Raw genomic sequence first — 19,997 nt, 5'->3', positions numbered from 1 at the left:
TTTTGAGGTAATTACCACACTTTTACCTCACTTTTACCGCATGAGGTAAAAAAAAAATTGTGAATTTCAAAATGAAGATATTTTGGTCGGTGTTTATCACTACCTAATTTAACTCATGCGGTAACTCATTGAGAATAGAGCCCATTGTGTCTGACCTACAAATCCGTCCACAAAACCTATCCAACCTACATTTCTGATCTTACTCAGAGATACACACCAAGCCGCTCACTCAGCTCCTCCAATGAACTTCGCCTGACCGTCCCCCGCATCACCCAGTCCCATGCACGCCTCCAAGACTTCTCAAGAGCTGCTCCAACACTATGGAACTCCCTACCTCCACCCATTAGTGCAGCCCCCTCCTTCAACACCTTCAAGAAGGCCCTCAAAACTCACCTTTTCACTCTGGCCTACCACCCCTCACAATTGCTCTAAACCCACAGCCGAACTCTGGTCCCCTACCTCTCCCTCTAGATTGTAAGCCTTTGGGCAGGGTCCTCCTCCTTTTGTGTCCTACCTGATCATGCACCTCCATTACTGTGCACCCATGCTATGCATCTGAGTGAACCTAACTCTCCTAATCTCCATGCTCCCATCCAGTGACTGACTAAGCATTACCTTTTACTCATACTGTGCTGTGTGATCCGGTTTTCTTGTATTCCTGTATTGTCATATTGCTGTTTGTCACCCCTAAATATTGTCTGTAACCTAAATCAATGTCCAGCGCTGCGTAATATGTTGGCGCTTTATAAATACAATAAATAATAATAATATTGGGCGCCATTACCGCTACATTCTATATCGAGCGGCATTACCGCTGCGCACTGTATCAAGCAGTTTCGACCAAGATTTTCCAGCATGTCCAATTCATGTTTTTGACCAATTTTTGCCCCCCCCCCCCCCTCCTCCCAAAAAAATCCACTGAATCATCGATTCGATAAAATTATCAAATTGTATTGTCAATTGGGCTGGTCACTAAAATAAGTCCAGTTGTGCCCTGTAAACTGAACATGGGATTTCTTCTATTGCTTTGAGCTAAAAACCAGAAGCTGGTCTAGGCTCTTTGACATGTAGTAAACTACCAATAGCTTACATTACACGCCACATCATGTAATGATGTGGTACATCATTTGATTTAAAATGTGTTCATTTACAGATATAGTGAACAATGGCGACCATGACAACCTGTCCTGTGATAACGTCACTTGTCACGTGGCTGGAACTGTTTAGAATCCTTTCTATGAAGGTACCAACGTCCCTTTTCTAAACAGGCGGCAGAAGCACATGGCTGCGCTTCCCACTCATTGTCCCAATGCCTCCTTTACCACGAGGACATCGCCCCTCCCGCCCCCATAATACTCCACAGCGGTTTCCTGCTCCCTTCCCCCACAGCCCCGAGCGCGCTCCCGCACCCAAAAAGATCTGGGAGGGACCTGAAATGTTGTCGAGACGCGCGCAAGGGGAGGAGAAAACGACATGTGCACGCGCATCGTGCACGCGCGTGGCACCACGTGATAAAGGATCGCCAATCGCGACGCGCTATAATGTGGGGGTGACGCGCGCACACGAGATATTAGCGAGCGAGAGAGTGCTAAACCCGACGGAGTGTAAAAGAGCGGGAGAGACGCCACCATGTCTGAGGAGAAGCCTAAGGTGAGGGGCGACCTGGGGTCACCCATAATGCGGGACACAGACGCGCTGTGTGCCGTGCCAAGGAAGCCGGCTAATTATAAATGGGCCGACAGCCAAACGGAACCAGCAGGCCGCAGCCCGGCCGCTGGAGGCCCCGCCGGCAGCCTGTGGCCGACAATAGGGAAGCAGCATCGGGGCTCACCGGCGAGCTAGGCTGGGGAGAAATGGGGAGGAACCGGTGTGGGGAGAGGGGAGGGTCGGGGGGGAGAAGGGGAGGCCCGAGCGTGTGATTCATAGCAGCCTCTCCTCCAGTGTCCCTCCCGGGAGATTGCGCGCCAAAGCCGGCTCCCCCCTCCCTCTCCAAACACGTGTGTGTGCTTCGCCTGCAGCGCTCATGGTACCGGCCAGAGACTGGCTATTCTTATTACTTCTCGGGGTACAGGGGCCTCTGGGCTATCTAGCATCTCTGTTCTTATTACTGCTAGCTGCTGGGGGTACAGGGAGCTCACTCCATCCTGGGCTGCTAGCATCTCTGTTACTGTTAGCGTGGCTGTTATTATTGCTGCTAGCTTCTGTCTGCTGGGGGTACAGGGGGGACGCTCCATCCTGGGCTGCTAGTGTGTTTATTACTGCTAGCTTCTGTCTGCTGGGGGTATGGGGGGCTTACTCCATCCTGGGCTGCTAGTATATCTGACTTTTATTACTGCTTGCTTCCGTCTGTGGGGTACAGGTTTACAGCAGACTTGCTCTATCTAGGCTGCGAGTCCATTACTACTGCTAACTTATGTTTGCTGGGGTTACAGGGGATTTCCTCCATCCTCGGCTGCTAGTATGTATATTCTTGTTATTCGTATGTAGTGTCTATTCTTATTGCTAGCTTGTGTCTTGGGTGTGCATAGGGCTCCACTCAATCATAGGCTGCTCAGCATAGTATGTAGTGTGCCTATTATTGCTAGCTTCTGTCCTTGGGGATACACAGGGCTTACTTCATCCTTGACTAGCATGAGCTATGTAGCGCCTGTTTTTATCACTGCTAGCTTATGTCTGGGTTACAGAGAGCTCACTCTATCCTGGACTACTAAGCAAAACATGTAGTGTGTCCATTTGTATGCTGGCTCCAGTCTGTTGGAGATGCAGAGGGCTCACTCCATGCTAGTACAATAGATGGGACTGCTAGGCCTAGTATGTGGTGGAGCTCATAGAAAAAAAGCAGCACTTGGGAAGGGAGCTTCCTACATTGGGAAGTGATTGTTTATATAAATCTTAACAGTTTCTGTAATTTTTTTTCTTTGATCAGATATCAGCCTTGCTTTCTTAATCTTTTTACTTATCCCTTATTCCTGGTACACACCATGCAATTTCCCATAATTTCCGACAGGTCTCATCGGATTTCAGATAATTTTTCTGATTGTGTATAGAAGTGATTGGAAAAACTATTGGACCTGTTGGAAATTGATTTGACCGGTCAATCTGACCAGGGTATTGCATGCTGTGTACCAGGCATACGATTCTGCCTCATCCTATGCAGATTCTTGTACAGTAAAAAGTTAATGTATGGTCAGATTTTAAGCTTATCCTTGCCTTTTTATTTTATCATTTTTCTCTGGGCTTCTGGATTTTTATATCAGTGTTTGAGCTATTGGAACACTGTGGGATCAGGGCCCATTCCAAGGATTTCAAAGTAAACAGCCTTGCACTGCCTTCATATATTAGATAGTAATTAACAGGCCTGGACAAATTGCAGTAACCAGGTAGCCGTGGCAGGGTACCAGTATTCTTTAGTTTATAAACCATGCAGGTTACCTGGTTTCATGCTGATCTTTTGGCTTAAGTTTTTGTCACTACCTGCTACAAGCATGCAGCTATTGGAGTCATACCAGAGTCAAAGTACCTGCTTTGCATTCTCATTCTAGTCCAGTGCTATGAGTCAGAGCATCAACACAGAAGTCAGGCAACTGGCATTGTTGGAGAATGAAGATGGTAGCTTCAGTATTCATCTCACTTTGGGTTCCCCTAAGATTGCATCTAGTGCTTAAAGTGTCCCGGAGATGAACTATATTAAAAGACTTATACATACCGTGTATGAGGCTTAATATTTATTACACTGCAGACATTGCCAAGTTTGTGTTGCTTTATACAATGTAAAGTTATGCACCACCAAACATACATTGCTCCTGCCCTTATTTGTTCTGAACCCGCTCTATTAAAAAGACTCCTTTAAGGAAACCAGATATGAACTATATTAAAAGATTTATACATACTTGGGGCTTCCTCCAGCCCCATCTGCTCGGATCGCTCCCACAATGCCTTCTTCCTGGGTTCGAATCTCTGCTCTGTCTGTTCAGTAAGCCAGCACCTATTCAGTAGGAGACCTTCGGCAAGTCTCCCTAACGCTGCTACTGCCTATAGAGCGCGTCCTAGTGGCTGCAGCTCTGGCGCTTTGAGTCCGCCAGGAGAAAAGCGCAATATAAATGTTATTTGTCTTGTCTTCATTCTTTTCCAGCTCAGGTACCGGGTCCTGTAACAACATCAGCCAGTCTGTGCAAGCACAGCGTGCGCTCTCCGGCGGAGAATAGTACTTACTATTCTGTCAGAGTGCACTGAGCACGCTCAGACTTCCTGTGACTGTCTGAAGTTACGGGACCCAGTACTGGAGCTGGAGAAGACTGAGGATGGTGGCGTGGGAGCAATCCGTGCGGATGGGGCTGGAGGAAGCCCCAGGTATGTATAAATCTTTTAATATAGTTAATCTCTGGTTGCCTTTAATGAGTCTTGTTAATAGAGTAGTTTCAGAACAAATGAGGGCAGGAGCAATGTATGTTTGGTGGTGTGTAACTTTGCACTTTATAAAGCAATACAAAATTGGCAATGTCTGCAGTGTAATAAATATTAAGCCTCATACACATGGTACAATTTACCATTAGATCAACTGGAGACCTGATAAATTGCATTGTGTGTAGACATCCAAATTGTTTCCGATTGATTTTGGGTACTTAACGCAAAATCGATCGGAAACAATTTGGATGTCTACACACAATGCAATTTATCAGGTCTCCAGTTGATCTAATGGAAAATTGTACCGTGTATGAGGCTTAATATTTATTACACTGCAGACATTGTCAAGTTTGTGTCTGATCAGACCTTTCAGAAACTATCTAATAGATCTGACAGAAAATTGTACTGTGTGTACCCAGCTTCATGGTAGACAGACATGGTTAGATTCAATACGACTATTATGCTAGGTACACACTGAGATTTGCTGGCATATTTACTGTCAGATCGATTATTTCCAACATGTCCGATCTGATTTATGACCTTTTTTCTGTTCACTTCTATTGGAAATCAGTTTGGACATGTTGGAAATAACCGACCAGACAGTAAATCTGCCAGAAAATCTTATAGTATGTACCTACATTTTAAGTATACAAAACAGTCATAAATAAAGCCACAACTTTCGCCAGATTAAGTATGTTCCTGTATCTGGCAATTTAAGTATCTTGCATTAGAACTTTCATTTCTGCAAGTGTAAGCTTAGCGTACAAGAGTGTTGGTTTGGCCACATCCCTTTGCAGGCACTGATTGATCTCTACCACCTAGTACAATTAAGCAATGCCATTTTCACAAGATGAGCACAGCTATGTTGTATGATTCAGAACAACAAATCTGTACTTGCATTTACCGGTTTTTGTTTTTTCACTGTAGGAAAGCGTGAAAACCGAGAACGATCACATCAACCTAAAGGTGGCAGGACAGGATGGATCGGTTGTCCAGTTCAAAATAAAACGACATACTCCTCTCAGCAAGTTAATGAAGGCATACTGTGACAGACAGGTATGAACTGGTGAATTATGCTCATGTAGTCTGGTTTTTATTTATTTTTATTTAAAGATGTCTGAGTGTAATGTCCCTGTTGTCAAAATTAAATATTGATTGTATAATGCGGCTGCACCAACCACAGTGCTATACCTTTTTTTTTTTTTTGGGGGGGGGGGGGGCTATGCACACCTCATCACACACATATGCGTCCATTTCAGAATTTAGTGAGTGCAAAGGTATCCTTTAACAAAAAAAATTGCTCTTGATTCCATCAGAGTATACTTTTGTTTGCTACAAATGCTTCTGCATCCATAAACTAGAGCTATTGATATTAAAAAAAAAATTAGTCTTTTGTGCATGTGTCATATCAACTGTGAAATGTCTTCATGCTCTGAAGGTGGCCGTACACAAATAGATTTTATTTTTTCCTGTTGATTTCCAGCTGTTTCTCATTCCACTGTAACTGCTAAAAATCAATACCCCAACATACAACCATTGCTCTCCTCCTTTTCAGCACTGAGTTCACGGATGCTACTGCCACCAACACCAGCTTGTCACTGACTCGCGAACTGTTGGACCACTATCACAATGGTCATATCGCGCCCGTGGGGCATTCATTGGTCTCTCACGCAGACTCTTTTCCACTCCTTAGTTCTTCCCAACAAATACTATAGAGTATATACTTCAGAATAACTTTCATTGCGCAACATGTATATTAAAATCAGAGTTTATTCAACAATTGCACTCACATCATTCTCAAGTTAAGTCATCATGTTTTTGTTTTTTCAATGCACTTTACTGGTTTTAGCATCAGTTTTAAAATACTGGCATGTGGCCTCTACAATGTACAGTAAAGTTTTGTGCCTATATCATAAACTACCATCTGTTAATCTCCATTTTTAGAAAATGTACTTTCAACATATTCCCTTCTGTCTTCACTACATATCATCCCTGTACAAATGTTACCAGCCCTTCCACACGCACAAAGTACTGGAGTATCAACCAATAAGTTACTTCTTAGTGTAAACAGTGTAATTCACATGACAATTAAAAATGGTGTACTTACACATGTTAAGAAACAGAAGCATTTGAAACCCCTTTCATGTGAGGTAAAAAGAAATAGATGTGCACAATCAATTGATCATAATGGCGTCCATTCACCAGAGATTACCGAACTATTTATCACAGTCGGTAATTTACCTCATGTGATAACTCAGAAAAGCAATTCTCCAGAAATATAGGCTGAAATACCGACAGGTTGAAATTCGTGTGATAGTCGGTGGTAGTTCGTTTTTTCTCAGTCACAAATCACCAGGGGAAAATGGGGGGTGTGGCCATTCAATTTTTTTTAGATCTATTTATCACCTAAATGTACCCGGCGATATGTGGTTTTTCGCACAGCTGCTGCAGCTCTCTGCAGCTAGTTTACTAGCAGCACACAGTAACAGCTTATACTGTACATATTTCAGAGAGCAGCCCATTTACAATATTAAGCATTTATAAGAAGTGGATGGGTGGAACGAAGGAGGAATTTGGATACGTTTTTCATCGGGAGGGAGTTCGAAAATGTAACCAAATACCTCCTCCGTTTCATCCATCCACTTCATTTTGGAAATGCCTAATATTAAGAACGGAGGGATTTGTAATGGAAGGAGAGGGTAAAAAAAACAGGGAGGGAAACCCTCTGCGGTCACGTGCTGGTAATAACCTCCTCCCCACAATCCTTTACTTCCATCATCCAGAGCAGCAAAGTATCGCTTGCAAATCATTAACGCCGCATAACTACCGACTGGTTTTTTTTTTTTTGCTCGGTTTTTGCATCTATATCGCTCCATTATCGCCTGCTACTGAACACTCTAACTATCCTCGCACAGTGGTGAATTGCAAAAAGATGTTAATACAGCATGAGGTAAAATACCGGCCATTTATCACTTACTAACTCTCCTCTGGTGAATTGAGGCCATTGTCTACAAGAGCAACTTTTCGTGCATTTAGATGCATTCTTTAATTATCTCTTAACTTTGTCAGGGGAGGCCAGATATGCTCTAAAAGAAACCTAAAGTGATTGAAAAAAGCCATTTTAACTTAACTGGGGCTTCTACCGGCCCACTGCAGCTGCCCTGTGCCCACCCCATAATAAACCAATCCTCTGGTCCCCTGCAGCGACCTGCTTTCGTTTTTGATGACGAGTTGATGGCCACTGCGCAGCCCTGACGGCACGCGTCCTTGTTAGCACTCCTGTCGCTGGGGGGGTCCTGTGCATGTGGAGTATGTGGAAAATCTCATACTGCACATGCGAAGGATGCTTCTGGCAATGGGAGAGCGATCAAGGACGTGCAGGCGCCATCAACTCACTGAATCTGCAGAAAAAAGTGGGTCACAGGGCTGTGAAGTCGGTACAAAAATCTTCTGACTCCTCCGTTAATGAAACCACGACTCCGACTCTGGGTGCGCAAAATGGCTTTGACTTCACAGCCCTGGCTGTGGAGGACCAGCATATAGGCTTGTCACCTAGGCACAGGGGGGCTGTAGAAGCCCCAGGTAAGTTAAACTGTTTGGGGGGGGGGGTCCCCTCAATAACTAGGTTTCCTTTATAACATGTGTGCTTTAAAACTTCCCCCTTTGTCAGCTATGAGTATTCTGCATTTCACATCTCCAGATAGTTTTGACAAAGTATATTAGAATGTTCCCACAACCCACACAAAATGTTTTTTGTTTTTGTTTTTTTTACTCATAATGCCCCCTTTAAAGCAGGGCTGTGGAGTCGGGGAAATTTTGGGTGCTCAGTCGGGGAAAATGCACCTGCTCTGACTCCTAATGAATTTAAACTGTAATTAAAATAGAAAATATGATAAAACGTTCTATTTCTGAAATAATGGTCATCAAATTTATACATACAGTAATAGCTGTGCTTAGTCCACACAAATTAAATAAACCAATCAAAATTAGTTACTTGTGCTGCTTCAATAAAGCAGTCCCCGTATTTGTAAAGTCAGATATACACATCTGATTGTGACTGTGTGTGTGTGTGTGTGTACACAGGAATTATATATAATTAGATAGTCATCTATGCTGTAAGCATAAAGGCCCATACACACGTCGGATTTTTGCGAACGACCCGTCGTTTGAACGTTCCGTCGTTCACACGTCAAATCCGGCGTGTGTACAGACTATCGTTCGGGTGATGAGACTGGTTTTCAGCGATCCGCCGCCCCTTTTCCCCACTAGGGGATGTCCTGCTGGGGGGGTCTGATCGCCGCCGCACTGATGTGCTTTGCGGGGGGGCTCCTCAAAGCCCCCCTCGGCAGCGCGATTTCCCCCCCCCTCCCTCTCCCTGGCTCCGTGGGTGGTACAGGACGGCGATGCGTCCTGTACCGCCTCTGATAGGCTTCAGCCTGTTAGATGGCGGTCATCCCCGGCCTATAAGAGGCCGGGGATCGCCGATCTCCTTTGCGGTGCTGCTGCAGCGCCGTGCAGTGTAAACACCGGGGATTTCTTCCCCACGTGTTTACATTTTGCCTGCGAGCTGCGATCGGAGGCTCGCAGGCAGTTCACGGAGACACCCTCCGTGAACTGACATGGAACGGCAGTTTCCATGGAAACCCACAGACAACCATTTTGCGCCAATCGGCGTTAGCTGGTCATCAAGAGGTTAATACATACCTGGGGCTTCTTCCAGCCCCCTTCAGGCTAATCAGTCCCTCGCTGTCCACCTCCACCACCTGGATCTTCTGCTAGGAGTCCTGGTAATTCAGCCAGTCAGCGCAGTCCGGCCGCATGCCGCTTCCACAGCCAGGAGCATTCTGCACCTGTGCAATAGTGCTGCGCAGGTGTAGTACGCTCCCGGCGGCTGAGTGTGTGCATTCGCACTACGCCAGACTGGCTTAAGCATCTGGACTCAGAGCAGAAGATCCAGGTGGCGGAGGACGACAGCGAGGGACTGATTAGCCTGAAGGAGACTGGAGGAAGCCCCATGTATGTATAAAACTTTAATTTCATCTGTCTCAGGTTTACTTTGTTACACAGTAGTACTATACTCTACATATGTCAAAAAATAGGAAAAAGGGCACCCACACAGCAAATAACCTCAAATAGGTGATTTACATCACCTATAAAGTAATCTATATCAGAAAGAAAAATATACGTTATAAATTCCCACATGCACCATGTCAGTAAATTTAAATAGTAAAATTGAGAGAGATCAACTGACTCTTGGGTGCATTTGGGAATGGCTTTATTAATGTCAATATCCAAATATCAAAACCAATAAAAGTACACATATAATACAATACAGTGCCCCAAACATCAACCCCCCCTTAAAACCTAGCAAAACCTTGAGAAGAGAACATTGCACTAACACCCTGAGTTGCACACAGAAAAGGAGCTTATGGAGGCTGCAGTCCTCCTAGCTCTCCAAAAAAATTGTATATGCGCCAGCTGGTTTCTAGAGTTTCTCCTTGTAAATTGGAAAAAGGGGGTTCATTACAGGTAACAAAACCAGCATAAATCCAGCTAGATCGTTTGGCTGTTATTCCAGCAACTGTCAGCCCTGGACCCAAAAGCGGAACAGGAATATCTAGGAAACATCATAGATCATCAAAACATCAGAGGACATCCATCTCTGGCTATTATGCACACTTTGCTACGCATTTATGTCAATGTTGGACTCAATCGCAGTCCTCCAGACGATCATGCAGATGTAATCACATTACAATATGGTCACTTAGATTGCTCCTCTAAATTCCAGCTTAGACGTGTTTGATCATACAAGATGCGTGAAGCGGGACAGAGGCATGCAGATTAGCATAAAGCAAGCACAAGGTTATGCAGATTGACTGTATATTAGTGTCCATATATGTAGCCAGCGTTCAACTTTGATGCAGCTGTTTAGCTTAGATAAGGTCAATGTCATAAGCCATGCAAATTGTGATTCGTGATGGCAAAGTTGATGATAGACTTGATGTCCGTGTGCATATAGCTACCTGTTGTGCTAGACATCAACGCATAGTCCGGATTAGGACAGAAGCATAGTTACCAGCCTGGCGCGTTGGTGCGTGCAAATTCCTGTGGGTGTAGTGGTTAGCCTCAGACGCTATACATCTGACATGTTTCGCCGTTCACTAACACGGCCTCTTCGGAGAAAAGCGTCTGTTTGTATGCCGCGCTATGCGGCGTGCTTTCAATGGCGTTCTGTAGAATCCGCCCATCTCCTCCATCCCCGCTCGGCCAATCACAGCACATCTCGTCACGGGGCCTAAGTTCCGCCCATGCCGCCCGACTGGCAGCGAGAGTGTGCGCCAAGCGCTCCACAGTGGGACGCAAACAGGAAGCGACCCACTGCGCATTAGAGGGGGAGAAAGGGCCGGATACAGAACATTCTACTTCGTTATAAGAGCTCAGAAGCGGCTTATCTAGCTATATCTGTAGAATACCTACATTAAGCTAACAAATTCCAATCATATATAATAACTAAAGACTGAATATCATTTTTACATGCCTAACAAAACCCTCCACAGAAAAAAATAATATATATATTCATGTAGCAATAAAAATTGCAAATACACTGAGGCAAAATCAAAACACACTTATATAAAAAAATCAAATGTGTGAAAGACCATATATATAAACGAAATTATTAACGAAATTATTATTATATATATGCATGTGTGTTCCCATACGCTACACAGATCTTAAATTGGGGACACAAGGGACGCATTACTGCGAAAAAACAGTTTTTTGTGAGAGACAAGTAAAGGAGAGACAGGACTGACAGTTGCTGGAATAACAGCCAAACGATCTAGCTGGATTCATGCTGGTTTTGTTACCTGTGATGAACCCCTTTTTCCTTATCTAATTTACAAGGAGAAACTCTAGAAACCAGCTGGCGCATATACAATTTTTTTGGAGAGCTAGGAGGACTGCAGCCTCCATAAGCTCCTTTTCTGTGTGCAACTCAGGGTGTTAGTGCAATGTTCTCTTCTCAAGGTTTTGCTAGGTTTTAAAGGGATACTGTAGGGGGGTCGGGGGGAAAATGAGTTGAAGTTACCTGGGGCTTCTAATGGTCCCCCACAGACGTCCTGTGCCCGCAGAGCCACTCACCGATGCTTCGGCCCCGCCTCTGGTTCACTATTGGAATTTCAGACTTTAAAGTCTGAAAACCACTGCGCCTGTGTTGCCGTGTCCTCGCTTCCCCTGATGTCACCAGGAGCGCACGGTGCAGGCACAGACCATACTGGGCTTGCACAGTACGCTCCTGGTGCCATCAGCAGGAGCGAGGACATGGCAACGCAGGCGCAGTGGTTTTCAGACTTTAAAGTCTGAAATTCCAGAAGTGAACCGGAGGCGGGGCCGGAGCATTGGGGAGCGGCTGCGTGGGCACAGGATGTCTGTGGGGGACCACTAGAAGCCCCAGGTAACTTCAACTCATTTTCCCACGACCCCCCTACAGTATCCCTTTAAGGGGGGGTTGATGTTTGGGGCACTGTATTGTATTATATGTGTACTTTTATTGGTTTTGATATTTGGATATTGACATTAATAAAGCTATTCCTACATGCACCCAAGAGTCAGTTGATCTCTCTCAATTTTACAATACTCTACATATGCACTCTCCAGAGCTGCAGGGAATACACTGAGAATGTTGTGCACAATGAATACAGGTGTTGTCTATCACCCATAAACCTGGTTCAGATTATGCGTGAAGAATGTGTAATAGAGGAAGAATCTCCTCCTTACTCCCCTGCAGAGTACCTGCACATCACTCTTACATGTACCCACAGTTACATTGCCTAGGGCCTGATAGCTGTTGGTTGTTCCGGTCTGTACCTTTTTACCAAGGACAAGTTTTAGTCTGACTAAAGGGAATAAATATGGCAGTCTCCATATCCTTCTCAGTTGTCTTTTAAAATTCCTAAGCGTTGGCAGTTGAGACGAATTTCATGTTGTATACTTTCAATCAACATTGTAATATGCAAATTAGAGGAGTCGGTGGAATCCTAAACTGAGGAGTCTGAGTCTGTGGATTTTTGTACCGACTCCACAGCCCTGCTTTAAAGTGCTATCTCCTTCAGACTTTCTCTGTTCCAATAGAGGTCACTGAATCAGTATTTTTATATTCCCAGTAATGACCTATTTCCACTACACACAGATTGGATGCAGAAAAATTGACTCCAATGAATGTCTATAGGCCTGTTTCCACTAAACGCTATTTTTCTGATGCAGATTTTCTCATAGGCATTCATTGGAGTCAGTTTTTCTGCATCCAATCTGCGTGTAGTGGAAACAGGCCTTTAAGCTATGTCTCTAGCAAATCAACCAATGTTATTGTCCTGAAAGGGTGTGTGGGTTGGTTTGTTTTTTCCAGGGTTATGGTTTGACTATTTATCTTGAGCTGGAGCTCTATTTCTATCAAGATTATTAATCATGCTGTTGATTGTGAACTGTTTTTTTTATTTTCAGGGCTTGTCAATGAGGCAAATACGGTTCAGGTTTGATGGCCAACCCATTAATGAAACGGACACTCCTGCACAGGTATGGTTGTTGTGTTTAGACAGTTTTTAACTACTTAAGGATGATACTAATTGAAATCTACGCCCTGTTTGTTGCTGATGTGGCTGCCAATTTCATTGGCTCTTGACAGTATCAATGTAAGCAACTCCTATTGGCTTACATTGATGCACTGCCAGGAGCCAATGAAAGTGGCTCCTGACCGGCTCACAGAGCTCTGCCGTCATAAGTGACTGCAGAGTTGGTGGCCTGAGTTTCCCGGTGTGGGGCGATTTGTCGGTGTTCCACTGTTTCTGGTACAGTGGTCTCTGAACCTTAAAGTCAATGGGAATTAAAAGCCAGATACTTAACTAGGACCCAGAGCCTTTCCTGGGGTGCCTGTTCCAGTGCTGTCTCCCCCATAGCAGTATTTGACTGCATTAGTCAAATGAAAATAAAATGAATTAAGCAGCACTACAATACCAGTATCCTCACCATGCCCTACCTATGAAAGCACTTCTAAGAGCAGTACATAACTCTAGTGACAGTTGTAGTGGTAGTGTGTGTATTCTCTCGCATATAAGCCACCCCCCCCCCTTTTTACCTCAGAAATCGGTGGGGGGGGGGGGGGGGGGATAATTGATGAGCATGTAAGCGGAGGGTAGGAAATGCAGTGGCTCCTAAGTTTCAATAATTAAAGTACCAATTATTACATAGCACACAGGACAGCCTGAGCATCACATTGCTCATACAGTACAGTTCTCCTGCCTACGTACTTTGCCCAGCCAATCGGCATTCACTGTGATAAATGGATGAATAATCTAGCCATTCAGAAGCTGCAACGAGTGGATCTGAACTCAGGACTTAATCTCTGCTCTAAAAGATACGCAACAGCATAATAAACTTTAAAGAGAAACATTTTTGTACAGCTCATACAAATCCTGCAAAAAATCTACAGTGTTTCTACTCCCTGCTTTCATGGAAGAAGACATGAGATTGTACTGAAGAAGTATTTGCTATATCATGTGTATTGTCCTTTCTCTTGTAGCTGGAGATGGAAGATGAAGATACGATTGACGTATTTCAACAACAGACAGGTGGCGTGTGCTAAGCTCCCTCACCAGAGTTTCTGGAGCCCAGCAAGCCTTTGTGCACCAAACTTCCCACTTCTTTCCTTCATAACAATGAACATGCTGATCACACAACATTTCTGAAAACGTTAGCGGACTCTCTAGAAAATGTTTGATTTACCTGTTTTCTTTTTGCTCTGTTTGCAAGCGTTGGCAGTTTTGTTGTTAAGAGGGCCAATATCAAGAATGATTTCCTGCATATAAAGTGGTTTTGTTTCTTGTATTTTATTATATTTTTGTGTGGCACTGTTCATTTTTTACAGCCATTTTTTTTTTTGTTTTCTCCATTTGTAAATATTTGAACTATATCCTTGCTCCAGTAAAATTGACCTCTTCTGTGCCAGAGCACTCTATTTCTGTAATGTCATAGAAATAGTCTTGTTAGACAAAATCTTTGCAGTTTGGGATAAATCTCGAGGTGTTAGAGGAAGGTTGTGGTTTTATTTCCAGTAATAATGAAAATTTAGTTTGTAAGATTAATGCAGTTTTAATGCCCAACCTCTGCTCAAAAGTTGTAGTTTGAAAATGTGTTAAAACCACTTTCAAAGCTTTTGCTGCTGTACTTGTTGCAGAGCAATTGTCAGTCTCTCCAATCTAGACAGAAAGGGGGTAATCTCACATAGACGAAGTAATCATGTGTAGACTGGGCAGAAAGAAACTAAGGCTGGTACAGCTGTCTCTTTCCTGGTGAAACCATGGCCTTAGATTTTAGCCTTTGAAATCACAGGGCGGGAAGTAATCGGAATTCTTTCCAACAGAGACACCGACAGCAGTAGCAGGCAATTTTTTTTCTTTTTCTTGAACACCTTCTCCCCCTTTCCCCAGAACAAATTTTGACCAGAGTTGGGACTTGTAGTTTTGGATGCTTAGTAACATCAGGCTGGCACTCACTTGTGCTCATTTTAGTGACTGAAGCTTCAAATTTGATACTGCCATTTCTTAAAAAATAAGTTCTTTCCATTGTTAATTTGCCCTGAGTTAGGTTTTAATGGAGCAAACTAGTTGAGTGCTAATGCTAAAGTATTCAAGCCTTGTTTATGAACATGTTGCTGTACAAAACATGCTAGTAAAGGTAAATTTGTTAGCATATTACATATGTGATGTAAAGTACTAGCAGGGACTGTATATGACCCCTTTAGGGACTTAATTTTTCCACTGGTGAAATGGAGTTTTATTCCAACTCAACTGTACAATTTAAAATAAGTTTTAAAATATACCTTCTGGCTACAAGGGCATTCAGTAAACATAATGTCTTATTTCAACATCTAAATGTTATCCCAGTTTGTCCTAAGTTACTCAAGTACTTCAGTACTGACTATACATGCCACCTGAGTAATTAAGAATCTTCCTCACAATAGGAATCTTGTTTGTAATGCTCATTAGTCTTTAGAGTGTGGCCTCTGGTTTCTTTTAATCCTTATATCTGCTGGATAAATGTATTATTTCAATTACAAAATAAAGAAACATCAAAATATTCTCTAACCGTTTAACTGGTCATTTTGTGTATCGTTATGTTCAGTTCTTCAAACTATCAAACCGCTACAAATGAGGGTGACTTTTTGGGATGCGTAATTTCACAAGCTTGTAGATTAACCACAGATCTCACGGTTTCGTGTAGAAAAGCCACACTTTCAAATTGAGAAAAAATGTCCCCTGGGGACTGTCTTAAAGTGTACTTGCCTTGGGAGGGGGAAGCCTCTGGGTCAAAAAGACTTCCTCCATCCTGGGCAAAAGGGATCTAGTCCTGGGATCTCAGCAAATATGCTTGTCGCAGTAGCAGCTTCCTCTTAGGGCCTGTTTCCACTACACACAGATTCTGCATGCAGAAAACTGACTCCAATGAATGCCTATGGGAAATCTGCATCAGAAAAATCGCATTCAGTGGAAACAGGCCCATAGACATTCATTGGAGTCAATTTTCTGCATGCAGAATCTGCGCATAGTGAAAACAGGCCCTTATGCTCTGGCGGAAATGGCCGAGCCTGATTTGGGTTCCCTCTACTGTGCTGCAGAGCTGATCAGGCTCAGCTATTTCTGATGGAAAGACATACAGTAAGTGTTTGTGCAGGCAGGCCACTAGCATAACTTATTTTTATTTTTATTTTTTTTTCATGGGTCCCAGCAGTGGAAGGGGATTGCAGAGGATGACAGGGAAGCCTTGTTAGGATCCAGAGGCTTCCCTCTTGAGGTAAGTATCTGTTTTTATTAAGTTACAGGTTAAAGGAAATATGAAGTGAAAACAAACTTATGATATTGTATTTGTAGTACAGCTAAGAAATAAAACATTGTTAGCAAAGAAACCAGTGTCATATAGTTTACAGTACAGGAAGTTAGATTTCAGTTATCTATGCAAAACTGCTTCTCTGGGCTCTTTGAGCCAACAGGTCAGGGACAGTACTATTTTATGAAGCACTTCACCATCGAAACAGTGGGATAGATTTAGACAAGGCTTTACTTCAGGGGAGTTCGATGGGTCATTAGGGCTCTTTCACATCAGAGCTTGCGTTGGAGAACGCTCAAAGCATACGTTTTGTTGTATGCCTTTTACTGCGTTTTGATATGCGTTGCACTGCAGTGAGTGTGCGTTTTTAATCCGTTTTCAATGCGTTACTGCACATAGAAAAACGCAGGTAATTTTTTTTTTTTTTTTGTCAACTTTCTACATTGTTCCTCTGTTGCATTCTGGGACTGATTGCCTGCGTTAACGGATTAAAAACGCGCATAGTGTGCGTTTTACATTGACTAACATTGTAACGCATAAAGCTAGTGTTGGCCGAAAAACTGCGCCTGGGTGCAGTGTAACGCAACGCACAAAGACGCAGCGTTATATGTGAAAGCTAAAATGAAAGTCTATGGACTTTCATTTCACCTTGGGTAACGCAAACTTTTCCCTTTGCGTTGAAATGCAGAAAATCTGCCCTAATGTGAAAGAGCCCTTAGCTCTTCTCTGTTTCATACTTTAAAATAGTGTGGTCGAATTTCAAATATGAGAGAATTGCAATGTTATAAAAATTAAGCTGTATAACTGAAAATATAAATTAACTTTCTTTGCTATGAATGTTAATTATCTGTACTAAACATACAATTCGTTAGATCATACTATTTTCTCAAGTCCATCAGCTGGGATACCCTCTGAGTGATGGCTCCGCCCATCCTCTGGGGAAACACAAAAAAGAAAGTATAAAAAGCTCCCGCCCCCCTCCAACCTCAGTTCATTTGTGTTTCCGTCCGGAAACACACGGAAGAAAGCAGCTCCCATTTTATTATTTTTTTTTTTTATGGCCTCGCCGGAGGGTGAGAGGGTCATGGAGCGGGGTACCTGGTGGCTGGAGGTGGTGCAGGACGGAGACATCGGATAGCTGCCGCTGGTACCGCCATTACGCCTGGACGCCCACGGGTGGGATTGGGCTGTCCGGCTGCCGCCTTCCTCCTGCGCAAGGCAGTTTCGGGAGTTATGGCGACATCCGGCGGTGGCGTCAGTTCCGGAAGTCGTCATAGGAGGCGGGCCGGAAGTTGCATTGCGGACGGCGTGGTTTTAAGAGAAACGCCTGGCGTGTGGAGGTGCAGCATTATGGAGGAATCTTCTGTCCCGGCTGCTGCTTCCACAGCCCTGAATGCATCCACGGCATCTTCCTCATCCAGCGGAGCCGCAAGTCACGCACACGCTGAGGGTGGGGGTCGTTGATCCCTGAGTTCTTCTGAGGGATGCATGATTATGTTTATCCTAATCAGTCCTCTATCCTGTGTTATTTTTTTCAGGCTAGAGTGGAGTCTGGACCTAGTACAGGTTCAGCAGGGCGACAGAGGTCTAAAAAATGTTGCCAATGTTTCACTAAACTGTCTTCTAGCTATGCAAAAACTTTGTCAGGCATGTATAGATGCAGTGATTGCTTCTGAGTCATCCTCTATTTTTAAGAACATTATGATATCAGTTAAAGATATGAATGATACTTTAGAAAAATTTAAAGAGTCTATTTTACCCTCTACTTCGGCCACTGTAGCTGTTCAAGGGCCTTCTTCTGCGGCAGACACTGCTTCACCTGCCCCTATTCCAACAATCCCCCCAGTTCCAGTTGCACCTGCTCCTGACCTACCGCCAGTACCTTTTCCGTTAATTCCCGGGCTAGGAGAAGAGGAGGAGGAAGAGTTGGAAGGCAGGGAATATGTTTCAGAGATAGAGGAGGGTGAAAATATTTTTTCAGGGGAAGACTCAGAGGATGACACAAAAAGGGCGTCTAGATTTTTGTGTAGTACAGACGATATTAATGAATTATTAAAGGCTGTTTACGCCACGGAGCAGATTCCTGAGACACCAAAGGAGTTGTCAGCTCAGGATCTAGTTTATTCGGGTCTTGCCCATCAGTCAGGTCGGGTTTTTCCGTTCCATCAGTCAATCAAAGAAATTATTGAATCACAATGGAAAGAACCAGAGAGGAAACTTTTTATTCCAAAAGCAGCAAAAAGGAAGTTTCCCTTTTCGGAGTCTGATATCAATCAATTTATTAAGTGTCCGAAATTGGATGCAGCCTTATCAAAGTACTCCAAGGGTTCAGATCTATCTTTTGAAGATGCGGGGGTCCTGAAGGACACTATGGATAAAAAGATAGATCTCTTACTTAAAAAAGCTTGGGAATCGGCGTCTTTCGCCTTTTTACCAGGTGTTTCGGCTACTTGTATTTCTCGCAATTTAAGGGTATGGATGGATAATTTACTAACCCATATTAAATCAGGTTCAGACTTAAATGATTATGTGAAGTCCCTGCCAGTAGTCCTTAAATCGGTAGCTTTTCTGGCGGATGCATTAGTGGAAATAGTTCGTATTTCAGCTCGAACTACGGCACTTATTAACGCAGCCAGAAGAGCCTTATGGCTAAAAACTTGAAGGTGATTTAACCTCCAAAAACAAGTTATGTGCCATTCCCTTTTCAGGTGAACTTTTATTTGGGAAAGAATTAGATGAGGTTCTTTCTAGATCTGCAGAGAAAGGCAAACAATTTCCGACCAAGCGGAAAAGTTTTAAAAATAGGCCTCAGGGTCTTTTCAAAAAAACGATAGTGGAACAGCCAAAAAATCAGCCTCAGCAAAGGAAATGGTCCTTTTCTGGGGGTAAAGGTAGGGGAGGGTTTGCGCTTGCAAAACCAAATCCCCCAAAGACAACAAATGACTTTTTGCCCGTGGGAGGAAGGCTTCATTATTTTCAGTCAGAGTGGGAAGCAATCGAACCAGATCCGTTCATTTTGAAAATTATAAGAGAGGGATATTGTCCCCAATTTTCTGTTCGACCTCCTCCCAGGGTATTCATAAACAAACAAGTTAATTGCAAAAAGAGTAATTGTTTCAGTTCCTCGAATTCAGGAGCTAAAAGGATATTACTCTCATGTGTTTCTAGTTCCCAAAGCAAACGGAGAATTCAGGTTTATACTGAATCTAAAGTCCCTGAATCCGTTTCTGGTATACAAAAGATTCAGGATGGAAAACATATACTCTGTAAGGTCTCTTCTACAAGGAGGGGAATTCTTTGTGTCGATAGACCTACAGGACGATAATCTGCATATTCCGATTGCAGATTCCCACCAAAAATTCCTGAGATTTGCGGTACGAATAGAGAGGCAAACCTACCACTTTCAATTCCAGGCCCTACCGTTCGGGATTGCCTCGGCCCCCCGAATATTCACGAAAGTGTTATCGGAGGTCATGAAGGTGATAAGACAACAGGGGATAATGATTGTTCCTTACCTAGACGACCTTCTCATCTTTGTCAATTCAGAGGAGAAGGTCAGAATACACAGAGACTTGGTGATTCAGATTCTATCACGTTTGGGGTGGATTCTGAATTATCAAAAATCGAATCTAAATCCAACCCAGTCCATTGTTTTTCTGAGGTATGTGATAGACTCAGTGGGAGAAAGGATTTGTCTCACTACAGAGAAGATAGAG

General features: G+C 43.6%; 1 protein-coding gene across 1 annotated transcript; it reads left to right on the top strand.

Moving 5' to 3' along the window:
* Positions 1-1,507: 1,507 nt before the first annotated feature.
* SUMO3 (small ubiquitin like modifier 3) lies at positions 1,508-15,542 on the top strand. Its single transcript, XM_068245221.1, has 4 exons — positions 1,508-1,650; positions 5,332-5,460; positions 12,904-12,975; positions 13,979-15,542. Exons 1-4 carry the CDS (start codon positions 1,630-1,632, stop codon positions 14,039-14,041), a joined length of 285 nt encoding a protein of 94 aa, XP_068101322.1. The 5' UTR covers positions 1,508-1,629; the 3' UTR covers positions 14,042-15,542.
* The last annotated feature ends 4,455 nt before the right edge of the window (positions 15,543-19,997 follow it).

Source organism: Hyperolius riggenbachi, chromosome 7 (assembly GCF_040937935.1).
Source record: "Hyperolius riggenbachi isolate aHypRig1 chromosome 7, aHypRig1.pri, whole genome shotgun sequence".
NCBI lineage: Eukaryota > Metazoa > Chordata > Amphibia > Anura > Hyperoliidae > Hyperolius > Hyperolius riggenbachi.
Note: the sequence above shows the minus strand (reverse complement) of the source record. Positions and strands in the feature narration are given on the sequence as shown.

Excerpts from the sequence above, each read along its gene's own strand:
- SUMO3 (XM_068245221.1), top strand. The coding sequence starts at position 1,630 with ATGTCTGAGGAGAAGCCTAAG. Across the intron at positions 1,651-5,331 it reads TGTCTGAGGAGAAGCCTAAG|GAAAGCGTGAAAACCGAGAA; the intron begins GTGAGGGGCGAC and ends TTTTCACTGTAG. Across the intron at positions 12,976-13,978 it reads AAACGGACACTCCTGCACAG|CTGGAGATGGAAGATGAAGA; the intron begins GTATGGTTGTTG and ends TTTCTCTTGTAG.